Source organism: Camponotus vicinus, unplaced genomic scaffold (genome assembly GCF_025532165.1).
Source record: "Camponotus vicinus isolate PSW18456_S1 unplaced genomic scaffold, iyCamVici1.0 SCAF_4, whole genome shotgun sequence".
In the NCBI taxonomy this organism is placed as follows: domain Eukaryota; kingdom Metazoa; phylum Arthropoda; class Insecta; order Hymenoptera; family Formicidae; genus Camponotus; species Camponotus vicinus.
This window is the reverse complement of record NW_028141976.1, coordinates 17,190,754-17,216,119: the sequence shown is the minus strand read 5'-3', so window position 1 is coordinate 17,216,119 and position 25,366 is coordinate 17,190,754. Positions and strand designations below refer to the sequence as shown.

General features: G+C 33.0%; 5 protein-coding genes across 12 annotated transcripts in view; 2 read left to right on the top strand and 3 right to left on the bottom strand.

Moving 5' to 3' along the window:
• Positions 1-25,366, top strand: part of LOC145970936 (uncharacterized) — a 64,834-nt gene that overhangs the window by 16,383 nt on the left and 23,085 nt on the right. The window lies entirely within an intron of this gene.
• Positions 526-6,821, bottom strand: LOC145970934 (uncharacterized). 2 transcript variants are annotated; one of them, XM_083098007.1, is made up of 9 exons: positions 6,680-6,821; positions 5,703-5,808; positions 3,202-3,416; positions 2,793-2,972; positions 2,337-2,516; positions 2,053-2,178; positions 1,749-1,975; positions 1,384-1,543; positions 526-1,018 (listed from the first exon to the last, which is right to left on the bottom strand). In XM_083098007.1, exons 3-7 carry the CDS (start codon positions 3,401-3,403, stop codon positions 1,767-1,769), a joined length of 897 nt encoding a protein of 298 aa, XP_082954133.1. In that variant the 5' UTR covers positions 3,404-3,416; positions 5,703-5,808; positions 6,680-6,821; the 3' UTR covers positions 526-1,018; positions 1,384-1,543; positions 1,749-1,766. The 2 variants fall into 2 exon arrangements, with proteins under 2 accessions (XP_082954133.1, XP_082954134.1); XM_083098008.1 differs by lacking the exons at positions 526-1,018; positions 1,384-1,543 and having other exon boundaries at positions 1,776-1,931; positions 2,032-2,178.
• Positions 3,528-5,696, bottom strand: LOC145970933 (uncharacterized). Its single transcript, XM_083098006.1, has one exon. The coding sequence runs from the start codon at positions 5,634-5,636 to the stop codon at positions 3,531-3,533; it is 2,106 nt and encodes a 701-aa protein (XP_082954132.1). The 5' UTR covers positions 5,637-5,696; the 3' UTR covers positions 3,528-3,530.
• LOC145970293 (uncharacterized) lies at positions 9,754-12,731 on the top strand. 5 transcript variants are annotated; one of them, XM_083096908.1, is made up of 3 exons: positions 9,754-9,881; positions 10,186-10,378; positions 10,596-12,731. In XM_083096908.1, the coding sequence occupies exons 2-3, from the start codon at positions 10,193-10,195 to the stop codon at positions 12,567-12,569; spliced, it is 2,160 nt and encodes a 719-aa protein (XP_082953034.1). In that variant the 5' UTR covers positions 9,754-9,881; positions 10,186-10,192; the 3' UTR covers positions 12,570-12,731. The 5 variants fall into 5 exon arrangements, with proteins under 5 accessions (XP_082953034.1, XP_082953032.1, XP_082953031.1 ...); XM_083096906.1 differs by having other exon boundaries at positions 9,756-9,858; positions 10,605-12,731; XM_083096905.1 differs by having other exon boundaries at positions 9,756-9,858.
• LOC145970330 (uncharacterized) lies at positions 15,361-18,480 on the bottom strand. 3 transcript variants are annotated; one of them, XM_083096943.1, is made up of 3 exons: positions 18,461-18,480; positions 17,769-17,964; positions 15,361-17,551 (listed from the first exon to the last, which is right to left on the bottom strand). In XM_083096943.1, the coding sequence occupies exons 2-3, from the start codon at positions 17,919-17,921 to the stop codon at positions 15,578-15,580; spliced, it is 2,127 nt and encodes a 708-aa protein (XP_082953069.1). In that variant the 5' UTR covers positions 17,922-17,964; positions 18,461-18,480; the 3' UTR covers positions 15,361-15,577. The 3 variants fall into 3 exon arrangements, with proteins under 3 accessions (XP_082953069.1, XP_082953070.1, XP_082953068.1); XM_083096944.1 differs by lacking the exon at positions 18,461-18,480 and adding an exon at positions 18,193-18,396 and having other exon boundaries at positions 15,361-17,542; XM_083096942.1 differs by lacking the exon at positions 18,461-18,480 and adding an exon at positions 18,193-18,396 and having other exon boundaries at positions 15,362-17,551.

Here is a 25,366-nt window from a genome sequence, read left to right as displayed (position 1 = left end):
ATTAAATACGAGTTTGGTGGCGCGCGTAGCGGCAAAATGAAGAAACACATGCAATATTATAGAGTATCCTGAAAATATACGAGAAAGAATATACTAATACGAGATATTCAAAGTATATTCTGAGAATATATGAAAAATAATATACAACAAGAGATGCCCAGATAGCACAAGGATGTCCAATGTATGTCAAATAAATGTCCGCTTCTAGACATTAGGATATCCATATAAAGTCCAAGTAAGGTCCGTCGGACATTTGATTAACGTCCATTAGATGTACATTTGTCACAACTTTGTACATCCACAAAATATCCAAGATATATCCAATTTTGAATCTATTTTGGACTGATTTTGGACTAATTTTGGACTGATTTTGGATCTTTTTTTAAATTATAAATTTAAATTTAAATATTATAAATTTTAATGAAATAATAACATTTAAATTATCTTTGTATAAATTCTTTATTTTTATTTTATGAGAAATATTTTTTATATTGAAAAATATGTAACATAAAATACATAATTTTTATGATAATATTGCATATTACTATTATACGATAAAATTCGGTATTAACTGAAAAACAACTTTCTAGCAAAAATATTGATGCTACATATGATATTATATATTAAATATTAAATATTATGTAATAATATTGCATACGAAAGTGGCTAATATTAATAATGTACTGTCGAAACAAAAATAGTGGCTTAACGTATTAATCATAACAATACATATGTCTTTGATATGCTATATCACTTGTGCGGCATACGCACGGGTTAAACAACAAAAAATAAAATATATCGTACATGCTATCATACAAAAGAAAAGAAAATTTAAAATTGTAAAAAATAAAATTTGTTTATAATCTTAACGTATTTTTTAACGATTAGTCGTTACGTGTTCGACTCAGCAATTTTTTTTCATTTGCATCGGATCTTTCCTTTGCTCTACGTAACCATTTTTGTGTAGACTCTTCTATGTCCTTTCTTGTAAACGACGTATTACATGCTTCTCCTGCAGCTGAAACGTAGAATATATATCGAGTAAAAATAGAAATTTAAATTATTTTTTTAAATTATTATACTTCTAAAGATTTATTTTCTCCGATTTATTGCGTTTTAAGTTATTTACTATTTCGCAAACATTATGTACTTTATCAAGGTTTGTAAATTTTGTAAGTTTGTAAATTGTAAATTGTTTGTAAATTTTCTGATATACATATATTCTACAGTATCAGAAAGACTAGCTTTGATAAAGCAATCTGTCAAATCTTAATAAAACGTAATAAATAAATATTACTAAAAATCCGAAAATATAGAAATATAAACAGAAAAATCATATGAAAACTTTAAAATTAATTAAATTATTTAGACAATATTAATTACCAATTAACATTTCCGCTAATTTTAGTTCATGGAATTTTTTTTTATGTTTTCTTCCAAACCAACTGTATTTTTCTGCCAATTTATTACTTAAAAGTTGGCTCAAATTTCGTTTCACAAATTCGTAAGAATGTTTGCCACCAGTACGCGATGCTTGTGTTACCTGCAATAAATTTATATTATCTTTTGTTATCTTAATTTTAATCCTTATAATGTGTTTGAATTTACATACACACATATTTACATGTATTTAAATTACATGTATAGTATACAGTAAAATATACAGTAAAATATACAGTAAATATACAGTAAAATAAATAAAATTTTTATATTTAAATGATAAAAATATTCAATATAAAAACAATTACCGATTTCTCAAAATTGGTTTAATTTTTTAAAAATTGTTCAACTTCTTCTAATTGTTGTTCCGTTTCTAATGGAAGTGTGAAAGAGCAAAAAACTGATTCCTGCCTTTGAGTGTCGTAAAGAGCTTGATTTAGTCCAATATTTTTTAAATCTCGTATGTCTTCAGATGTTTGCCACAATTGCGCCTTAAAATAATTTTGTTGACGAATTATTTCTTTAAAATATATTTCTGGAAAATAAAATTATATAAATAATTATTATAAATAATTTTGTATAAACACGTACATGATAATTTAAAATATACACCATTTTTATTCTGCATCTCAACGTGTATTGGACAAAGCTGACATGTGCACTTCATATTAGTCAAGTTATTTTCTTCTGATTCAACAAAATTATCCTCAAAGTCCTGCTGCACAGCGACCAGTTTGCCTATAATATTTGTGTAAAGTAATGAAATTATTTTAACAAATTGGATACATAAAATATACATAATTATTTTTTAATATTTATATTTTTATTATTTAATATTTTTAATTAAAAATTACCAATTGTTAATAAAATTATTAATTGATAATAATTGCATATACCTTTTATTGGTTGGGCTTTTTTCATATTTAGACTTTTTAATGGATTGGACTTTCTTACAATTAGAGATGGACTATGTTGAAAAGACTCTTCCAAATGTGATTTTGCAAACATGTTATTTGCGTGTGTTACTTCTGCAATTTCTTGATGTGCGATTTCATTTTCTTTTGCCTCGTAATTATCTATATAAACATTTAAATACATATTTTTATTACAAAGTAAAACATTTATTTAGAAATAACAAAAACGAAAAAGATAATATACGTATATATACACATAATATATACACATAAAATCTCCAAAAAATTAGAATAGATCTTTTTTAATATTTTCATGACTACAATTAAATAATCATTCCCGGAAATTTAAAAATATACAATATACATTTATTATTAAAAAATAAATGTTTATAATTATTAATACATAAATAAACCTTAACTTAAATCTCTATAATTTACCTTTCAAAAGCGGAGGCGTTGGCAAGAATCTATAACTGCAGCATTCATCATCTTCTGAGGAAGAAAATTTCCTTCTTTTAATTTTCCTTTTTGTCTTTTCTTCGCCAGCAGAAATTTCAGAATTCAATTCTGACGTATCTTCAGCTCTTTTGCATTTCTCCCTCGCCATCATGTAATTGTCTAAAAAATGGAAATAAATATTTAATTTATATCAATATATATATATACATACATACATACATACATACATACATACATACATATATATATATATATATATATATATATATATATATATATATATATGTATTGACTATAAATCGCTTTAGATCTGTAATATAACACGTTTTTAGTCAATTAAAAAATCCTGAATAAGATCACAATTTTAACAAATGTAGATCCAACTTACGATAAGTGCTGTTTCGAAAAATGGTCACTTTATATAAAGGCCAATGTATATCCGCTTCTTCATTTTTACGAATTGCTGATATTACTTTGTCACGTTGAAAAGGTGGCCAATAACAATATTTGTTATTAATCCATGAAGTTGGCACGGCTTCGACTGAATTTTCGTCGTTAAATTTTACGACAGTCCACGATGATCCCGGCATTTTTACTAGAAAACTTAACAAAAGCAGTATACAAGTGCATTGAGAGAGAGAAAGAGGGAAAGAGAGAGAAAGAAAGAGAGAGAGAGAAAGAGAGAGAGAGAGAGTACTGTATATAATTAATTATAGATTAATTTGAATGTAAAAGAGGAAATACAACATACTGATTTTTATATTTTAATTTCAAATATTTATATGCAATTAGCTCTAAGTTCCACATTTCTAAGTTTCCGAGATTATCGACTAAATAAATACCAAATTTAGATGATTTACAAGGTTCAACATAAAAATCAATGAGTGAATTATATTTATGTCCAATTATAAAAATATCTTTATCATTGGAAACAAAATTTTTAATAATTATAACAGCTCCACTAGTTAAAAAACAACAATTATCAGGTTCATTCGTTTTTAATGTATAATTTTCAAATGTAACTTTATTAAATTGTTTGCATGTCTGAAAATCTGGATGTAAATTTAAATTATTGATGAGTGGCCCATTAAAATGCAGATTATGAAGTTTACCATTAATTACTTTTAGCTTATGACTATCATTAAGATAAAAATTCTGTTCACTTATTCGACAAACAATTTGTTCCAATACTTTATCATTTTTCCGAATCATTTTTAAAATTGATTGCAAATAATTTTCAAATGGAAAAGCACTAAATTTCTCTAGAGTTCCAAATTTTATTGCATCATCACAAAGATGTAATAAGTTATGAATATTACTTGATGCATTTTCTTTACCATATAAAATAATGAAGGTTTCGACAAAGTATTTTAATAATGATTTAACATAATCTAAATAACAATTCATGTACTTAGAATTTGACAAAATTGTAACAGCTACATGCAAAATTAAAAAGTTAATATATTTATTATAATTAAGAATAGATTTCAAAACAACAGGTCCTGTATACAACAAAAATGTCCTGAATTCTGTTGCTTTCCATCTTTTACATTCAAATAATGTTCGTGTTTTCCGGTTAATTTCACATGGTATATTAATCTTTTGCATTTCTAACATTTTCGAAATTTCAGACATTTCATTAAATGATAATTTAGATCGGGGTGTCCCAAAGCTCCATAATTTGACAACTAATTTTTTGACAACTCCTAGATAAAGCAAATGCATTGGATCTGATGGAAAATCTTTTATCATATCAATATTAGGAATTGATTCTAAGATAGAGGTACCTGTATGATGATTTATTTGTAACTTTAATCTAAAATCACTATCTGTTCTTAAAGGAAAACTATTTAAATATGGATAGCACACGCGATCACGAATATATTCCCCTTCTGCTGTACATTTCGAACACGAGTAATAACCAGAATGGCCTTTTGTAAATTTAATGAAAGATTTAGCAGGTACATCGCATATAAAAGCATTAATTTTAAATGGATAAGTGTGATCATTAATTGTAATACCATAAGTAGTCAAATTAATGGCCTCTTCCGTGAAATCTTTTAGAAAAACGTTTGCATCTGCAGGCTTTTCATTTCCGTAATAAATTCCAACAATATTTACTTCATTGAAATTTTCAACTAAATTGCACAAAATAGGATATACTTGACTATTTGAACTTTTAAATAAAGGAAGACCATCAATATTAATATTAACTTGAACAAATTGCAAATGTTGAACAGAATGCCGCGACAAAAGTTGTTTGACACAATTACTTAAGCCAAAATGATAATACTGTCCTGGTTTTACGTTTTGTATATTTACTTTTCTAGGAGTTTTTAATAAACTACGAGCATCTGAAGGTAATTCCGGATATTTAGGTTTTATAGCTGCCATTAATTCATTTAACGCAACATGAGAAATACGATTTTTAAGAGCCCATTCTTGCAACCATAAACTAAAACTAGACGAATTATCAACAAGACTATTAGATGCAGGAGCATTAACTTCATTAATGTGAAAACTGCTGTCATTTATATTCTCAGTTTCTAAAACATTGTTACTATCTTCAGAATAATTAGAATTGCTATGTACTTGTTCAAGGTTATCTAGATCGTTTAATTGATAATTATTGCTATGGATGTTCTGTTCTAATAAGAAATTATTTGATATAGAGTTTACACTATTACATAATGAAATATTACTACTTGAAATTGAGGATGTGCATTCTAATGAAGTCAAATTACAAATGTTCTGCACAATATTAATTGTTGAATCTGACATCTCCTTAGCTCGTCGATAATAATGTCGTTTTATTTTTGGCATTCTTTTAAAATTACTATAATATTATAATTATTAATACTAATATAATATTATTGTATTCTTACTTACGTTTAATATTACGTTTAATCTCTCTCTCTCTGTTATATATTCGAAACTTTTGCCAAATATATTCGAAACTATTGCCAAAATACTTTTTTACTTCTTTTTCATCAATCTGAAAAATAATTACAAAATATTATTTTAATTATGTATCTTTTTTAATTGAGCATTTAAAATATTTCTAATAATTACGAATTTATTTAATTATTATAAAGATTTATGTTTTTTGTTAAATTCAGTATTCTGAACGGAATCTGAAAACTATTATATATGTTTTATAATTATTGTGTAAATATTTGTGTTAAATTAAACTGTGACACTTTATCTTAAAGTTAGATATAAATTGTTAAATTATAAACATTCATAAAATTTAAACGATAATAATATCAACAATATAAATGTTACACAATAAGATTAATATAAATAATAATAATCAATATATGTAATTAAAACTTATTAATATTCCTCTTTCCATAATTTTGAAATATTTATATTTTATGTTTATAAATGTTCGTTTAATAAATCTTATATGCTTTAATAAAATTGAGAACCTAGTAAACACAAGTATATTATATGAACATGTATATTATATGTATATTCGTTGCAATTTCCTACTCATACATGATATAACATTTATAATTTAATATATAATTTATATGGTTATATCATATGATAGCAAATTATAACATAAAATAATTCTTTTTTGCTATATGGAATATGGAATATATATTTGCCGTGTATATATCACAAATATATATACGTATAATATGCATTTTTATGAATGCAAAATTCTAATAAATATTATTTGTTATAATAAATATATATCATATTTACTGAGAAATGCATATTTGAGGTGAACAACTGATTTTTTAAGAGCACAAATTTGCAACATAACCTTGTAATAAGTATGTAACTGCAATGTGATAATGTCAATATTGAGATACGTTACACAGAGAAGTTTTATATATTAATAAAAGTGCACCTACCTATTTTTAATCGACAATTATCACTCTTCGAAAATATCTTTCTGTAATATTCTAGACACCACTCAACACGTGCGCACATGTGCGAAGAACATATGAGATATGTATCATCTCTCATGCCTTGCGTTTCGCCAAGTTTTGGCGCCAAATATGATAAAGATGAAGCAACGCACATGCGCAATTTAATATCTTTATCAAATAAGATAAAAATGCTGATTGATAATTTTTAATGTTTCTCAAATAGTAGAAAAAACCAACAGACATCTTTTAGTCGTCTTTTAGTCATATATGCTATCTGGGTGTGCTCTTTTATTTATATATTAATAAGGACAACTTATATTTATATATTAATTGTAAAAAAAACGATTAGTCAATCTTTTTATCTGTGTTAAAAATTGATGTATATTAAGAAAGTTGCTTTAATAATATAAAATATATAATAAACGTAATAAATATTAAGTAAAAAATCATATAAATAAGAAATCCAAATGCGAACATAAATTGGACATCCAAAAGATGTTGCTAATAGGACATCCATTTTAATTCCAACAACGGATATTCTTTAAATGTCCATTTTATGTTCGTGGACGTGCGGATATAAACTGGATTTAAAATGGACATCTCTGGAACGTCCAGTGCTATCTGGGTGTTATGGGATTATTCTCAGTATATTACATCTGTAACGTATATTTACAGTATGAGTATAGAATATTGGAATGATATCATGTGCTGTGTGGGAAGTGGACAGATGCTAATGCTGTTAGAGCACTTATTTCGAAATGGAAGAATCACGAAAATGATTTTAAAAGCACTCTTATTAGAAATAATAAGGTGTGGCAAATGATAGCAGATGATTTGAAAAAAGAAAATCCCCTGTGGAACTTCACTGGTACGCAATGTGAGAACAAGTAAACTGGCAGCAATTTCGGAACACTGCCGAGCACATTTCGGACCGCAGCCCTAGTGACTTTAACGGTGAGTGACGTGGCGCAAAACGATTGGCTGTGAGAGTTTTTGGCGCGACCCGAGGTGAGCGACCACGACTACCGGCGAGCAGAGCTGCCAGATCCGGGTCGCAAACGACATGCAACCCGTAGTGGAGGGGGTAACAGACAAGAGAGCGTAAGCGTACGTGTGAGCTCGGCGCTTCGGCTAGCTTCGGGTAGTAGAAGAAGACAGAATACAGTTTTCTGTCTCCTTCCTACCAAGCTGACAACGAAGGCGACGGCGACGGACGACGCTGCTTACTTCTCGATATCTCGATATGACCCACAGCGTTAAATGTTTGTCCCTTACAGTTTTTTATATTATATATTTTTTCATATAAAAAATCAAACCATAATATTTATAAACGAACACACACACACACACACACACAATATATATATATATATATATATATATATATATATATATATATATATAAACGAATTGTGAGAATACATGTTGAGCACGTTTGTCGAAAATGGTTTTGCTTTTATGATAAATTTCATGCTAAAATTTCTATTGTAATAATTCATTTTTAATAAAAAAAATAATTATTTATTTCTAATTAAATTTACTTCTTAATTTGTTATTATCAAATAAAATATAAAATAATATTATTTCTTCAATTTAAAAACGAAAAATTATTTAAAAAATAATAAATTTTTAAATCAATTATTTATCACTTTATATAATTATATTTTATTGTACACAATACAAATTTTAACATGAAATTTCTGATAAAAGTAAAACCCTTTTCGACAAACGTGCTCATTGCAATAACGCGTTCACAATTTGTTTATATATATATATATATATATATATATATATATATATATGTATACGTATGTATATATCGTTTTTAAATATTATAGTTTGATTTTTTGTAAAAATATATAATATAAAGAGCTGTAAGAGACAAACACTCAACGCTGTGGCTCATATCGAGATATCGAGAAGTAAGCAGCGTCGTCCGTCGCCGTCGCCTTCGTTGTCAGCTTGGTAGGAAGGAGACAGAAAACTGTATTCTGTCTTCTTCTACTACCCGAAGCTAGCCGAAGCGCCGAGCTCACACGTACGCTTACGCTCACATGTCTGTTACCCCCTCCACTACGGGTTGCATGTTGTTTGCGACCCGGATGCCGGCGAGTAGGGATGGGCGATGTTTAAAAAAAGCATCGACATTCAAATAATCGATTTTCAAAAATAACGGTTTTTTTAAAATCAATTATGACTGAAAAAATCGATAATAATCGATTATTTCATATTTTTTAATATTAAATTAATGGCATTATATAAAAATTATATCATCAATAATCATCAGTTATAAGAATACACACATACGCACACACACACATATATATATTACATAAGAATGTATATACATATAGAGATATCATACAAAATAAATAATTTTGGGAATAGAATTAAATAGAAATTAAAGAAAGGAGATAAATAATTTTATAAAACAAAGACGTTAGAATATGTAGTAAGATATATATTTGATGTATATCAGCTATGATAAGATATATAATATAATATGTATTGCATAAGTAAAAAAATATCAATTTACATTTTTTCTTACACTTAGCTTTCTTATATAATGCTTTTTACATATATAATATCATTTATTTTATTTTATATATATAAGGATACCAGAAATATCATACCAGAAATTATCTACTTTTAAGGTTGATTTTACATTTGTCGTATGACGAATTTTTCAAGTGTATTGATTGGCTATTGGACAAAAAATTTCTCGAGTCCATAGAAAGCAGCCAATTAATACGTTGAGAAAATATGTCGTACGATAAACGTAATACCGGCCTAAAAGCATATAAGGGCTGCGGTCAAGAAGACGCTGAGAATGCTTCGAAGCATTTTGATTGTTTAATACGCTACTCTACCGTTTTTTAACGTAATCTTACGAAAAGTTATGTTAGTAAAATCTAGTGATAAATTTAGTAACATCGAGAAGAAAAAATATCGATATAACAATTAATCGAACATAAAAGCATCGGATAAATAATCGATTTCTTACTAAAAAAAACATCGATATTCAAATGATTCAAATAATCGAGTGATTTTTGCCCATCCCTACCGGCGAGAGTCTTTTTCCGGCCGTCGTACAGTGAGCGCGAGGTCGTTACTTTGCACGTGGTGGCTATTGCGCATTTTTCCCGGTCTATGTTCTCGTCGTGAGTTTGTCCTGTAGCCATCGGTAAACTGGCCGAGCGTTCTTGGCCTTTATTCCGCGGTGCTATCGTGGAACTGGCAAATACATAATCTTTATCTCGGTACTTTCCGGGTCATTTATTGTACATTATTTAACCCGAAATCTCTATCATCAGGCATTCTCCTCCCGACTCGCCCATTACCTGACGGCGCGGTTTCTATCTCGGAAACCGCAGCCATCTTTCATCCCCTTACAATATGCTTATTATATGTATTAATCCAATAAAATTCACTATAGTGCCATTAATGTTTATTAATTTATTTATTCATTGGTAATATCTCTATTGTAGACAATTTATGGATGAACCAGACAAAAAAAGACGAAGAATGAATACGGCGGATGGATCTGTCAACAGGGATGATGACAAACCTGAAACTAACGATGCCAAAATTGGAAGTGTTACTGTATCTGAATTCTCTGTCAATTGTGGTGTCGATCATACAAAATACGGAACAAAGAATAAGCCAGGGAACTTCCACAAGGTAAGAATTAATTAAATTTATTGACCGACATATGCTAAAATAATTTTTTTTTCGCCTTTTTTGCATGTTTTCTACTATGACTGCATCTGTACTCGCTTGCGCTTTCGCACGTTCTGTTGGTATTGCGACCTTCTTCTCTTGACTGCCGGTATATATTTCATGCATATCTTGATTGTAATTAGCAAAATTAATGGGGCCTATCTGATTTTGTTTACAGATACCGAAGGGATCAGATATAGCTGATCTCTCTACAATGGATTTTAAGGTGGTCAAAACAAAACTTACATTTGTGGATAAGAGCAAGTATATAAAAAGTTTCTTTGAATGTGGAGCATCTGTGATTCGGATAACAGCCCCGAGCCGTTTTGGAAAATCTACATTTATGAATATGCTCGAGAACTTTTTGAAGATAACAGTAAATGAAGACGCAAAGCCAATTTCAAATCCAGAAGATGGTGATAATTACAAGCTGTTTATGAATTTGCAGCTAGGTTTTGAGCATCCAGAGTTCGTTAAGGAACATTGTGGTCAGTACCCCGTGATATTTATAAGTCTTAAAGAGGTAGGAGGTAGAACAGAGACAGCCATTTTACATTCGCTGAAGAAAGCTCTTTGTCGGGCATTCCGGCGGCATTCTTACCTTCTTGAAAAAGCTGCTGATGGTTCTTGCAGTTTTAAAGATAAGAAAATAGAAGATATCGAAATATTTCTGAACTATTATAACCGTAATAGGCTGAAAGAACTATCCGAAACTGATGTAGAGGACGGATTGCAATTCTTGTCTGAATTCTTGTATTCTCACTTCAACAAAAAAGTTGTTATTCTGATAGATGAGACCGACATGCCCATTGTGAAAGCTATTAAGGAGAACATGGATGATAAACTCCTGCGATACCTGATAAATTGTATTAGCCATCTGATGTCGGCAAGCTTAAAGGATCAAATAATTGTGGCTCATGCATTACTTAATTCCTGTGTTTGTTTATCTGAAGTATTTTCCTGGGAATTACGCAATCATTGTAATGTTCTATTCTTGCAAAAACATAATTTTTCTGGATTATATGGATTTACAGCACAGGAAGTAGATAGTCTATTTGAGAAAAGTGAATTTCAAGCAGTGAAAGATTCTGATGGTGTCAAAGAGTGGTATGATGGATACCAAATATTAAATAGTGAAGAAACAAGAATTTACAGTAGCTGGTCTGTCATAAATTATTTGCAAAATAGTGTTAAAAAGAAGAGAAAAATGTTCGATAGCTATTGGGCCAGGTCAGGCTTTGTGGATATTTTAGGAAACTTGTTTGTGAAATGTGAGATACAAAAGCCAATCGAGAAACTTCTTGAAGATGAGAACATTGAAATAGAACTAGCTGAGCCAACAGTTGATAATATTTTGGAACTGAAAAAGACAATCTCTGATTCACAGAATAAATTAGATACCTCGCAAGTGAATTTCTTCTTACAGCTTCTGTGGGATAATGGTTTGTTGAATGCAGTTGAAAAGAATGCGCACATTGTAAGTCTGAAGATACCAAATTGGGAGATAAAGAGCGTAATCGAACGTAAATGTTACAGTCAAAGGATGTTTTGTAAGAAGTATAAACTCGAGCCTGAAAATATAGAAAAATATATACAAGCACTGAGGAATTTGCTATTAATGGCAAATGATGAAGAGAAAACTGAAAAAAGTAAAGAAAAACCATTTCGTGAACTCGTTAATGCAGTTTCAGGCCTCTTTTCAGAAGGTGCGACAATTCCATATAATGAGTCAGAGTTATATCACATTCTTTTTTATTTGGCATATAATAGTACAATTTTCAGTGCACAAGCTAACAGAGCGGTCTGTCAAAAGATCTCCAAGGAAAAGCGAGGAAGAAAACACGAATTTGACATGCTTGTAATTCTTAGAACTGTTGGAGCCATATTTGAATGGAAATATTGCAAGGCAAATGAAACAGAAAGATCACAAGATGCTCTTAAACAAATTATTGATAAACAGTATTTCAAGGTTTTTGACAAGGAGGAGTATAAACATGTTAAAACAAAAATTTATGTTGGTTTGTGTTTTAAGATAAAGTCAAATGTGACTATGCGATACTTAGTGAACACTACTGATGTAGATAAAGCAAAATTTCTGGAAAGTACTTCTACAGAGGCTACTAAAGCTGATACCGCTACTGTTGTCAAATGATATCGTGCATTGGCTTTGTTTGTGTTTAATAAGTAACAAATAAGTATTGTCGCATTCTTCTCTGACAGAGTCACGTGTAAACAAATAAGTTTTTATTTTTTTCTTGTAATTTCTTAGTTATATTTCATTACAGTTAGTTGATAAAATAAAGAGGTCTTTGTATATTTTTATTAATAATAAAATATTTTGCTAAAAAATTGAAAATAAGGTCTCATAAGAAGTAATTGCTGCGGCATTAAAACAAAATAAATCGTTGTAAATAATACATATGTATAATCGTTGTAATAATATATATTAGACAACCAATGAAATGTGCTGTACCGATGAGGTCAAATGAGGGTGCAGTTTACAGCTTTTCATTGAGTTGCCTAGCTTTCAAATAAATTTTTTTAAAGTTATATGATAATATATAAAAGTAAAAAGAAAATAATGTTATCAAAGATGATGGTGCAGAGAATTATGAATTTAATATACATTTAATACACATTAAATTTAATATACATTAAAAGCCTCTCCTGTTAAATGCTACGTCCCGATCTACAACAGGTAATTTAAGCCCTAAGCCTTAAGAAATTGACCAATCACAGTCGAGTATTCTCTTCATACTTGACTGTGATTGGTCAATTTCTTAAGGCTTAAGGTTTAAATTGCCTATTGTAGACCCGGCCTAAGGCTCCGCCCATATAATCAGTTATGCGGCGTCTACAATGAAATTTTAAGAAGACTCTGACTTAAAGTTGAAGTCCCATGGAGCGAAAATATTCAGCGGAACGGAATGCGCGGAGCCAACGCGGCCAATCACAGCCATAGAAAAAGCACCGCAAAAAAAACGGAATGGCTGTGATTGGTCGCCCTGGCTCCGCACTTTCCGTTCCGCTGAATATTTCCGCTCCATGGGACGCCGGCCTAAGGGCCGCTTCGACCAAACTCCGATTAAGGGCCTGAGCACAAAGATGTCGTAACTGTTTCCGACAAAGCCGTATGCGTATGTCGGAGACGTTAAGCGTCGTCTACAATGACCGTAGCATAAGGTTGTAAGGATTCGTATTAAGTTAGCCGGAAATTGTTCAGCCAACCAAAAATCTCCTTATGGAATCGTTTGTATTTCGTATGAAAATGTTTGAAGTGTGATTAAAAACGTTTGTGAGTAATTAGAATAATTATAAAAAATTAATCATTTTTACAGTATGTAGTTAGCCAACATAACTAAATATTAAAAATTCTCCTTATGAATCGTTTGTATTTCGTATGAAGAGTTTTGAAGTATAATTAAAAAGGTTTGTGAGTCATTCGTTTAATTTTAATTAAATTTTTTTATATTGTGAAGTTAGCCGGAAGCTATATAAAATGGACGCCGTCCTGTGATTGGTCGATTTGCTTATGGTAAATACTAAAATTTTCTCATGTGTACTGACTTTAAGTGTAAGCAAAACGAGCATTATCTCTTTTGTAACTTTTAATCCATGACTAATTTATTATTAATTCCGCATAATCGCATAAGGTGCTTTCCATTTACATCAAAACTCAGATAAATCTCACTTCTGTCTTTCTTCGACATTCATGTTAAAAAAAGACAGAAGTGAGATCTCCTGAATTTCAACTGGGATTGGCCAATTTCTTACGACTACGGTCTTAGGCCGGTATTCATAGTCCGGTCTTATATTTAAGATCGTCTTTAGTTCATCTTCAGATAATCCATAGCCAATAAAATGATACATACAATATCTAAAGATGAACTTAAGACGATCTTAAATATAAGAACGGACTATGAATACCGGCCTTACAACCTTATGCTACGGCCATTGTAGACGACGCTTTAGTCAACGCACAAGGATTTTACGTAAACATAGGTATCGCATAACATGCAATACAAGATACGGCCTACGTTTACGTAAAATCCTTGTGCGTTGACTAACGTCTCCGACTTACGCATATGACTTTGTCGGAAACAGTTACAACATCTTTGTGCTCAGGGCTCGTTCCCACTGAGCGCGTCACGCGTCGCGTCAACCAGCGTGAGCCAATCAAAACATCCCATTGTAATAACACGGAAAACATGTTATTACAATGGGATGTTTTGATTGGCTCACGCTGGTGATGCGACGCGTGACGCGCTCAGTGGGAACGAGCCCTCAGGCCCTTAATCGGAGTTTGGTCGAAGCGGCCCTTAAGCAGCGTCTACAATGATGCGTCGTCTACAATGAGATTTTAAAGAGACTTAAGGCGTAAGATTTAAGAAATTGACCAATCACAGTCGAGTATTCTCTTAATACTTGACTGTGATTGGTCAATTTCTTAAGTCTTACGCCTTAAGTCTCCTTAAAATCTCATTGTAGACGATGCTCGAGATTTTAGAATCTCATAGATGCGTAAGACTTAAGAAATTGACCAATCACAGTCAAGTATGAAGAGAATACTCGACTGTGATTGGTCAATTTCTTAAGGCTTGGGGATTAAATTACCTGTTGTAGATCGGGACGTAGCATTTAACAGGAGAGGCTTTTAATGTATATTAAATTTAATGTGTATTAAATGTATATTAAATTCATAATTCTCTGCACCATCATCCTTGATAACATTATTTTCTTTTTACTTTTATATATTATTATATAACTTTAGAAAAATTTATTTGAAAGCTAGGCAACTCAATGAAAAGCTGTAAACTGCACCCTCATTTGACCTCATCAGTACAGCACATTTCATTGGTTGTCTAATATATATTATTACAACGATTATACATATATATTATTTACAACGATTTATTTTGTTTTAATGCCGCAGCAATTACTTCTTACGAGACCTTATTTTCAATTTTCTAGCAAAATATTTTATTATCAATAAAAATATACAAAGTCCTCTTTATTTTATCAACTAACTGTAATGAAATATAACTAACAAATTACAAGAAAAAAATAAAAACTTATTTGTTTACACGTGACTCTGTCAGAGAAGAATGCGATAATACTTATTTGTTACTTATTAAACACAAACAAAGCCAATGCACGATATCATTTGACAACAGTAGCGGTATCAGCTTTAGTAGCCTCTGTAGAAGTACTTTCGAGAAATTTTGCTTTATTTACATCAGTAGTGTTCACTAAGTATCGTATAGTCACATTTGACTTTATTTTAAAACACAAACCAACATAAATTTTTGTTTTAACATGTTTATACTCCTCCTTGTCAAAAACCTTGAAATACTGTTTATCAATAATTTGTTTAAGAGCATCTTGTGATCTTTCTGTTTTATTTGCCTTGCAATATTTCCATTCAAATATGGCTCCAACTGTTCTAAGAATTACAAGCATGTCAAATTCGTGTTTTCTTCCTCGCTTTTCCTTGGAGATTTTTTGACAGACCGCTCTGTTAGCTTGTGAACTGAAAATTGTACTATTATATGCCAAATAAAAAAGAATGTGATGTAACTCTGACTCATTATATGGAATTGTCGCACTGTCTGAAAAGAGGCCTGAAACTGCATTAACGAGTTCACGAAATGGTTTTTCTTTACTTTTTTCAGTTTCCTCTTCATCATTTGCCATTAATAGCAAATTCCTCAGTGATTGTATGTATTTTTCTATATTTTCAGGCTCGAGTTTATACTTCTTACAAAACATCCTTTGACTGTAACATTTACGTTCGATTACGCTCTTTATCTCCCAATTTGGTATCTTCAGACTTACAATGTTCGCATTCTTTTCAACTGCATTCAACAAACCATCATCCCACAGAAGCTGTAAGAAGAAATTCACTTGCGAGGTATCTAATTTATTCTGTGAATCAGAGATTGTCTTTTTCAGTTCCAAAATATTATCAACTGTTGGCTCAGCTAGTTCTATTTCAATGTTCTCATCTTCAAGAAGTTTCTCGATTGGCTTTTGTATCTCAGATTTCACAAACAAGTTTCCTAAAATATGCACAAAGCCTGTCCTGGCCCAATAGCTATCGAACATTCTTCTCTTTTCGTTAACACTATTTTGCAAATAATTTATGACAGACCAGCTACTGTAAATTCTTGTTTCTTCACTATTTAATATTTGGTACCCATCATACCACTCTTTGACACCATCAGAATCTTTCACTGCTTGAAATTCACTTTTCTCAAATAGACTATCTACTTCCTGTGCTGTAAATCCATATAATCCAGAAAAATTATGTTTTTGCAAGAATAGAACATTACAATGATTGCGTAATTCCCAGGAAAATACTCCAGATAAATGAACAGAGGAATTAAGTAATGCACGCGCCACAATTATTTGATCCTTTAAGCTTGCCGACATCAGATGGCTAATACAATTTATCAGGTATCGCAGGAGTTTATCATCCATGTTCTCCTTAACAGCTATCATAATGGGCGCGTCGGTCTCATCTATCAGAATAACAACTTTTTTGTTGAAGTGAGAATACAAGATTTCAGACAAGAATTGCAATCCGTCCTCTACATCAGTTTCGGATAGTTCTTTCAGCCTATTACGGTTATAATAGTTCAGAAATATTTCGATATGTTGTATTTTCTTATCTTTAAAACTGCAAGAACCATCAGCAACTATATCAAGAAGGTAAGAATGCCGCTGGAATGCCTGACAAAGAGTTTTCTTCAGCGATTGTAAAATGGCTGTCTTTGTTCTACCTCTTACATCTTTAAGACTCATAAATATCACGGGGTACTGACCACAATGTTCCTTAACGAACTCTGGATGCTCAAAACCTAGCTGCAAATTCATAAACAGCTTGTAATTATCACCATCTTCTGGATTTGAAATTGGCTTTGCGTCTTCATTTACTGTTATCTTCAAAAAGTTCTCAAGCATATTCATAAATGTAGTTTTTCCGAAACGGCTCGGGGCTGTTATCCGAATCACAGATGCTCCACATTCAAAGAAACTTTTTATATACTTGCTCTTATCCACAAATGTAAGTTTTGTTTTGACGATCTTAAAATCCATTGTAGAGAGATCAGCTATATCTGATTCCTTTGGTATCTGTAAACAAAATCAGATAGGCCCCATTAATTTTGCTAATCACACTCAAGATATGCATGAAATATATACCAGCAGTAAAGAGAAGAAGGTCGCAATACCAACAGAACGTGCGAAAGCGCAAGCGAGTACAGATGCAGCCATAGCAGAAAACATGCAAAGAAGGCGAAAAAGAAATTACTTTAGCATATGTCGATCAATAAATTTAACTAATTCTTACCTTGTGGAAGTTCCCTGGCTTATTTTTTGTTCCGTATTTTGTATGATCGACATCACAATTGATAGAGAATTCAGGTACAGTGACACTTCCAATTTTAGCATCGTTAGTTTTAGGTTTATCATCCCTGTTGACAGATCCATCCTCCGTATTCATTCTTCGTCTTTATCTTTTTTTGTCTGGTTCATCCATAAATTGTCTATAACAGAGATATTACCAATGAATAAATAAATTAATAAACATTAATGGCATTATAGCGAATTTTATTGGATTAATACATATAATAAGCATATTGTAAGGGGATGAAAGATGGCTGCGGTTTCCGAGATAGAAACCGCGCCGTCAGGTAATGGGCGAGTCGGGAGGAGAATGCCTGATGATAGAGATTTCGAGTTAAATAATGTACAATAAATGACCCGGAGAGTACCGAGATAAAGATTGTGTATTTGCCAGTTCCACGATAGCACCGCGGAATAAAGGCCAGGAACGCTCGGCCAGTTTACCGATGGCTACAGGACAAACTCACGACGAGAACATAGACCGGGAAAAATGCACAATAGCTACCACGTGCAAAGTAACGACCTCGCGCTCACTGTACGACGGCCGGAAAAAGACTCTCGCCGGTAGTCGTGGTCGCTCACCTCGGGTCGCACCAAAAACTCTCACAGCCAATCGTTTTGCGCCACGTCACTCACCGTTAAAGTCACTAGGGCTGCGGTCCGAAATGTGCTCGGCAGTGTTCCGAAATTGCTGCCAGTTTACTGAAGGTCTAAATATCAGGGTGGCGCCAACTCGTGCCTGCTTCTGATTGGACCTCAATATAGTTAGCAGACAAATTCAATATTTCGCATTTTCTATTATTGCATTCGTTTGGGTATTATTTGGGCAAGTTTAGGAAAGCATTTTCATAGTTTGGGAAATAATAGTTTATTTATAATTAATAAAAATAAGTTCGGCGTAGAAGTTAGCAGAAATAATTTAAAAAAAAATTTTTTTTTTTTTTAATCAACGTAGAATTATTTGGGAAACACTTCTGTAACGGTCCCATAGTTTGGGAAATAATAATTTCAAAGTAATAAATAAATAAAAATTTCACGATCATATAGTTAGCAGACAAATTTGATATTCTCTATTATCTATTAAACCAATCGCTTGGGAATCGTTTGGGCACGTTTAGGAATAGATTCTTATAGTTTAGGAAATAATAGTTTATTTATAATTAATTAAAATAAATTGAGCGTATAGTTAGCAGACATAAATATTAAAAAAAAATTTTTTTTTTTTTTAATTAACGTGAAATTATTTGGGAAATATGTCTGTAATGTTTTTAACGTTTGGGAAATAATTATTTTATCTGAAAATCGGTAAATATGTCGATGAAAGGAGCCCGCCTCGACCTCGGGGAACATAGCCGGGCAACTTCGACTTAAAAAATTTTTTTTTTTTTTAATCGTTTGTTGGTTAATTTCTTACGACAAGCACCCAGTAAGCAAGAAACATTAAATCAATCTTTTGAAACATTAATTTTATGTAAATTTTTGTAACGTTTTGACATGATGTTTTATAAATATTTTAAACATATTATTTTATAATATAGTATTTTTGAATATTAAAGAAACATCCCAAAAACATTATTTTAAATATTTATCAGTATTATTGTAATATATTTATTAATATTAAATTCAATATAGTTGCAATAATTTTAATTTATTACAAATTTTATATTAAGAATAACGTAATTGCAATAAAGAATTTTGTGTTGTTATAAATGTTTCTTTTTTAATATTATTCTAATGTATTTATAACTTACAAAAAAGAAATATATATATAAATATACATTTTATAACGTGAGTTTTATTATACATAAAGTGAGAGTAAAATAATGTTTTTATTAGTGTGATAAAAAATCCAACAAATGCATAAACAATGCCAAATTCTTCAACAATAAAATTATTTAAATAATATATGTTTTATAATACATGTTTGATAAAAATTTTTTGTGAATCGGCCGCTAGCCGATGTACAACATTTGTAGTTGCGCGCGCAGCGGCTACTACGTCGATAATTGGTTAGCGAGTGATACTTGCGCTTACGTAAGCGAATACACTGCAATATCATGTCCTGATTGGCTCAGGGCATGCTGGGAAGTGGGACTGCCGACACCGGTACACATCGACATTAGTCGAGCTTTATTTTCCGTACATCTCTCTCGTTTGAGGCCGTCCAGTGTCAACAAAGAAAAAGTTTTATCTTCCGGATTACACGGACAAAGGACTGCTAAGTCGTAAGGTACGATCTTTTCTAATAATTCTAGAGTATTAATTAGATCGCAGTCCAAAAATAAAATTAGTTAACGTTCCCGGTAAGCAAAATGCGCGCAATTTGTCAGCAGATTGGCGACAGATTTCCACAAAACTTGGTAGCAGATTGGCATCCGTTATGTCCGCAATAGGCTCATGATTTGATAGCAGATCCTGCTCACAGAATCTGACAGCAGATTGGCATAGAAAACCGAGCAGGATCTGCTAACATGACTTGGCGTCAAATTGTCGGCAGAAACCGAGCAGGATCTGCACGCGCGCATTTGACAGCAGATTGGAAGCAGATTCCGAGCAGAATCTGCAGCTTTCGTTCATTCATATAAAATAGAGCATTTAAAGGGTCTCCATTTCTATATTATTTTAATTAATGATAAACACACAGAAAACTGAAAATTTGAATGAAATATTTTTTATTGATTATTTTTACATTAATAATTTTTACATATCGCGCTCTTATGTACTAAATTATCATTATATGTTACGATTACATATATATATATATATATATATATATATATATATACATTATTACATTAAATATACAATTACATTTTATATACAATACAATATGTACACAATTATTACCATAATTAACACAATATATTTGGAATATTTTATATTATTAATACTATAAAACTTATTTTCGTGCTGGTATGCCTCGCGAATTTATGGGTATGTTCGAATATGCTCAGGATATCGATGTTCATCAGTAGCAGATTCAGGATTATCTCATGGCACTTGATGTCCGTCAGGAAAAGCCAATTCTGAACTAGCCCATGCATTATTTTTTGTCGTGGATAACTTTGATTCTGTAACAAATGAAAATGCATTTATTTACTTGTATATATTTTTTTATACTTTTAAGGCTGCAATTCTTTTATATATATGTATATACACACACACACACACACACACACACACACACACACACACACACACACACACATATATATATGTATGTATGTATGTATATGTATATGTACACTCACCCGCAAAAAAAGCGGTACACCTAAAATTTGAGAAAATTTCATCAAATTTTAAATGATCATAACTTGGTAAATAATGATGATAAAAATATGTTTAAAAAAACAAAATGAAGGCTGTAATGTCCACTTTAAGAATATTTAAGTGGCAATTATGCTCAGCCATTGTTTTCAAAATGGCGGATAAGGAAGTGAAAGGATGTAAAATTGATTATTAAAGGATCGAGTTTGGGACGGTGCACGGCGTAAATCAGGTAACGCAGCCCAATGAGACCAAATGCTCGTGAAAGTGTGGAGTGTTATCTTTAAAATGTTTTTTTACCGAGCTCGATACGATGATTTTTCGCTGAGTTATTCCGAATTTAATTAAAAACGCTCTTTTTTCTTCTTCAATTTGCAGCTCAGCGAATAATTATCGTATCGAGTTCGGTAAAAAAGCATTGTAAAGGTGATACTCCACACTTTCACATGCATTTCGTCCCATTGGGCTGCGATACCTGATTCACGCCACGCACTGGAGCAAAGCGGGAACCTTTATTTATCGGTTTTGTATGCTTTCATTTATCCGCTATTTTGAAAAAAAATGGTTGCACATAATTTCAATTTAATTTAGGTGTGTGTGTGTGTGTGCTCGTTTGTATACCACAAGGATAAGGACCCCGTGGTTCGTCAGCTCCACAGTATTTAAAGACTCCAAACCCTCCTTGTGGCGTGTGTGTGTGTGTGTGTGTGTGTGCTCGTTTGTATACCACAAGGATAAGGACCCCGTGGTTCGTCAGCTCCACAGTATTTAAAGACTCCAAACCCTCCTTGTGGCGTGTGTGTGTGTGTGTGTGTGTGCTCGTTTGTATACCACAAGGATAAGGACCCCGTGGTTCGTCAGCTCCACAGTATTTAAAGACTCCAAACCCTCCTTGTGGCGTGTGTGTGTGTGTGTGTGTGTGTGCTCGTTTGTATACCACAAGGATAAGGACCCCGTGGTTCGTCAGCTCCACAGTATTTAAAGACTCCAAACCCTCCTTGTGGCGTGTGTGTGTGTGTGTGTGTGTGTACGGGCGCACGCATGTGTGTATTAATAGTGGGTATGACCTCCTCGTGCGCGTATTACCTCATTCATACGATCAGGCATACTCTGTATTAGTCTTTTTATTTCATCCTGCGTAATTGCATCCCATGCATTTTGAAGAACTCTTTGAAGTTCTTGCAGTGACTGAGGTGCAGGTACGTGATTTCGTACTTTCTTGCCGAGATTGTCCCACAAATGCTCAATGGGATTTAAATCCGGACTACTTGCTGGCCAAACAAGTCGATTTATGCCAACTTCATCGAGGAAATCAAACACTCTTCTCGCAGTGTGTGGTCGAGCATTGTCTTGCATAAACAAGAAGTTCTCTCCGATAAAGGGTGCATACGGAACAACATACGGAAGGAGTATGTCTTCCACGTATACATCTGCGTTCATGTTCCTGTCAAAAAAGTGCAAATCTGTATGAGCGTCCGCTGAAATACCTGCCCAAACCATCACAGAGCCTCCATTGTAGCTGTACCTTTCACTTACAGTACAATCTGCAAATCGTTCTCCACGACGACGATAAACTCGTTCTCGTCCATCTGGAGAATAGAGACAAAAACGAGATTCATCGCTAAAGAGTACTTTGCCCCAGTCTGCGTAATTCCAGTCTCTATGCGCAACTGCAAAATTGAGTCGAGCTACGCGATGACTGTAAGAAAAGGTACAGCCGCTGGCCTGCGCGAAAACAGATTTTGTTCCGCTAATCTTCTCCGAACGGTGTCAACGGATACATTGCAATTGTGGACATCCCTTAAATTGTCTCGAATTTGAACAGCTGTTCGATGTCTGTCTCTTAATGAATTTAAAACAATAAATCGGTCATCGTTTTCATTGGTACGTCGAGGGCGCCCAGAACCAGGCCTCCTCTTGAAAGAATTGGTGTCTAAGTACCTGGCATAAGCACGTTGCACAGTTGACACTGACAGATCAAGTGCCTCAGCAACGTATCTTCGACTTCTGCCATCTTCAATTAAAGCAACAACTTGAGCAGCTTTTTCTGGAGTTATCGTTGCCATAATCGAGAAGTAATTTCGAGAAGAAGTAATTAATTATGGTTTCAATAGATGAAGTCGCAAGGAGCAACGCGTCTAGAGAGCTAGCAAATCAATCGCATAACTTGTACTATAGTCTTTCAATGTTTTTTCCGTTTGAGACGTGCTTATGCCAGGTACATTGACACCAATTCTTTCAAGAGGAGGCCTGGTTCTGGGCGCCCTCGACGTACCAATGAAAACGATGACCGATTTATTGTTTTAAATTCATTAAGAGACAGACATCGAACAGCTGTTCAAATTCGAAACAATTTAAGGGATGTCCACAATTGCAATGTATCCGTTGACACCGTTCGGAGAAGATTAGCGGAACAAAATCTGTTTTCGCGCAGGCCAGCAGCTGTACCTTTTCTTACAGGTCGTCATCGCGTAGCTCGACTCAATTTTGCAGTTGCGCATAGAGACTGGAATTACGCAGACTGGGGCAAAGTACTCTTTAGCGATGAATCTCGTTTTTGTCTCTATTCTCCAGATGGACGAGAACGAGTTTATCGTCGTCGTGGAGAACGATTTGCAGATTGTACTGTAAGTGAAAGGTACAGCTACAATGGAGGCTCTGTGATGGTTTGGGCAGGTATTTCAGCGGACGCTCATACAGATTTGCACTTTTTTGACAGGAACATGAACGCAGATGTATACGTGGAAGACATACTCCTTCCGTATGTTGTTCCGTATGCACCCTTTATCGGAGAGAACTTCTTGTTTATGCAAGACAATGCTCGACCACACACTGCGAGAAGAGTGTTTGATTTCCTCGATGAAGTTGGCATAAATCGACTTGTTTGGCCAGCAAGTAGTCCGGATTTAAATCCCATTGAGCATTTGTGGGACAATCTCGGCAAGAAAGTACGAAATCACGTACCTGCACCTCAGTCACTGCAAGAACTTCAAAGAGTTCTTCAAAATGCATGGGATGCAATTACGCAGGATGAAATAAAAAGACTAATACAGAGTATGCCTGATCGTATGAATGAGGTAATACGCGCACGAGGAGGTCATACCCACTATTAATACACACATGCGTGCGCCCGTACACACACACACACACACACACACGCCACAAGGAGGGTTTGGAGTCTTTAAATACTGTGGAGCTGACGAACCACGGGGTCCTTATCCTTGTGGTATACAAACGAGCACACACACACACACACACACACACACACGCCACAAGGAGGGTTTGGAGTCTTTAAATACTGTGGAGCTGACGAACCACGGGGTCCTTATCCTTGTGGTATACAAACGAGCACACACACACACACACACACGCCACAAGGAGGGTTTGGAGTCTTTAAATACTGTGGAGCTGACGAACCACGGGGTCCTTATCCTTGTGGTATACAAACGAGCACACACACACACACACACACGCCACAAGGAGGGTTTGGAGTCTTTAAATACTGTGGAGCTGACGAACCACGGGGTCCTTATCCTTGTGGTATACAAACGAGCACACACACACACACACACACACACGCCACAAGGAGGGTTTGGAGTCTTTAAATACTGTGGAGCTGACGAACCACGGGGTCCTTATCCTTGTGGTATACAAACGAGCACACACACACACACACCTAAATTAAATTGAAATTATGTGCAACCATTTTTTTTCAAAATAGCGGATAAATGAAAGCATACAAAACCGATAAATAAAGGTTCCCGCTTTGCTCCAGTGCGTGGCGTGAATCAGGTATCGCAGCCCAATGGGACGAAATGCATGTGAAAGTGTGGAGTATCACCTTTACAATGCTTTTTTACCGAACTCGATACGATAATTATTCGCTGAGCTGCAAATTGAAGAAGAAAAAAGAGCGTTTTTAATTAAATTCGGAATAACTCAGCGAAAAATCATCGTATCGAGCTCGGTAAAAAAACATTTTAAAGATAACACTCCACACTTTCACGAGCATTTGGTCTCATTGGGCTGCGTTACCTGATTTACGCCGTGCACCGTCCCAAACTCGATCCTTTAATAATCAATTTTACATCCTTTCACTTCCTTATCCGCCATTTTGAAAACAATGGCTGAGCATAATTGCCACTTAAATATTCTTAAAGTGGACATTACAGCCTTCATTTTGTTTTTTTAAACATATTTTTATCATCATTATTTACCAAGTTATGATCATTTAAAATTTGATGAAATTTTCTCAAATTTTAGGTGTACCGCTTT

Bases quoted from the DNA above. Each gene is read 5' to 3' on its own strand.
- LOC145970934 (XM_083098007.1), bottom strand. From the start codon at position 3,403: ATGCCGGGATCATCGTGGACTGTCGTAAAATTTAACGACGAAAATTCA. The intron at 2,517-2,792 runs GTAAATTATAGA...ATGTTTATATAG, and splicing joins AACGCCTCCGCTTTTGAAAG to ATAATTACGAGGCAAAAGAA. The intron at 1,976-2,052 runs GTGTATATTTTA...TTTATTTTCCAG, and splicing joins TGAGATGCAGAATAAAAATG to AAATATATTTTAAAGAAATA.
- LOC145970933 (XM_083098006.1), bottom strand. From the start codon at position 5,636: ATGCCAAAAATAAAACGACATTATTATCGACGAGCTAAGGAGATGTCA.
- LOC145970293 (XM_083096905.1), top strand. The intron at 10,379-10,595 runs GTAAGAATTAAT...TTTTGTTTACAG, and splicing joins AGCCAGGGAACTTCCACAAG to ATACCGAAGGGATCAGATAT.
- LOC145970330 (XM_083096943.1), bottom strand. From the start codon at position 17,921: ATGAATACGGAGGATGGATCTGTCAACAGGGATGATAAACCTAAAACT. The intron at 17,552-17,768 runs GTAAGAATTAGT...TTTTGTTTACAG, and splicing joins AGCCAGGGAACTTCCACAAG to ATACCAAAGGAATCAGATAT.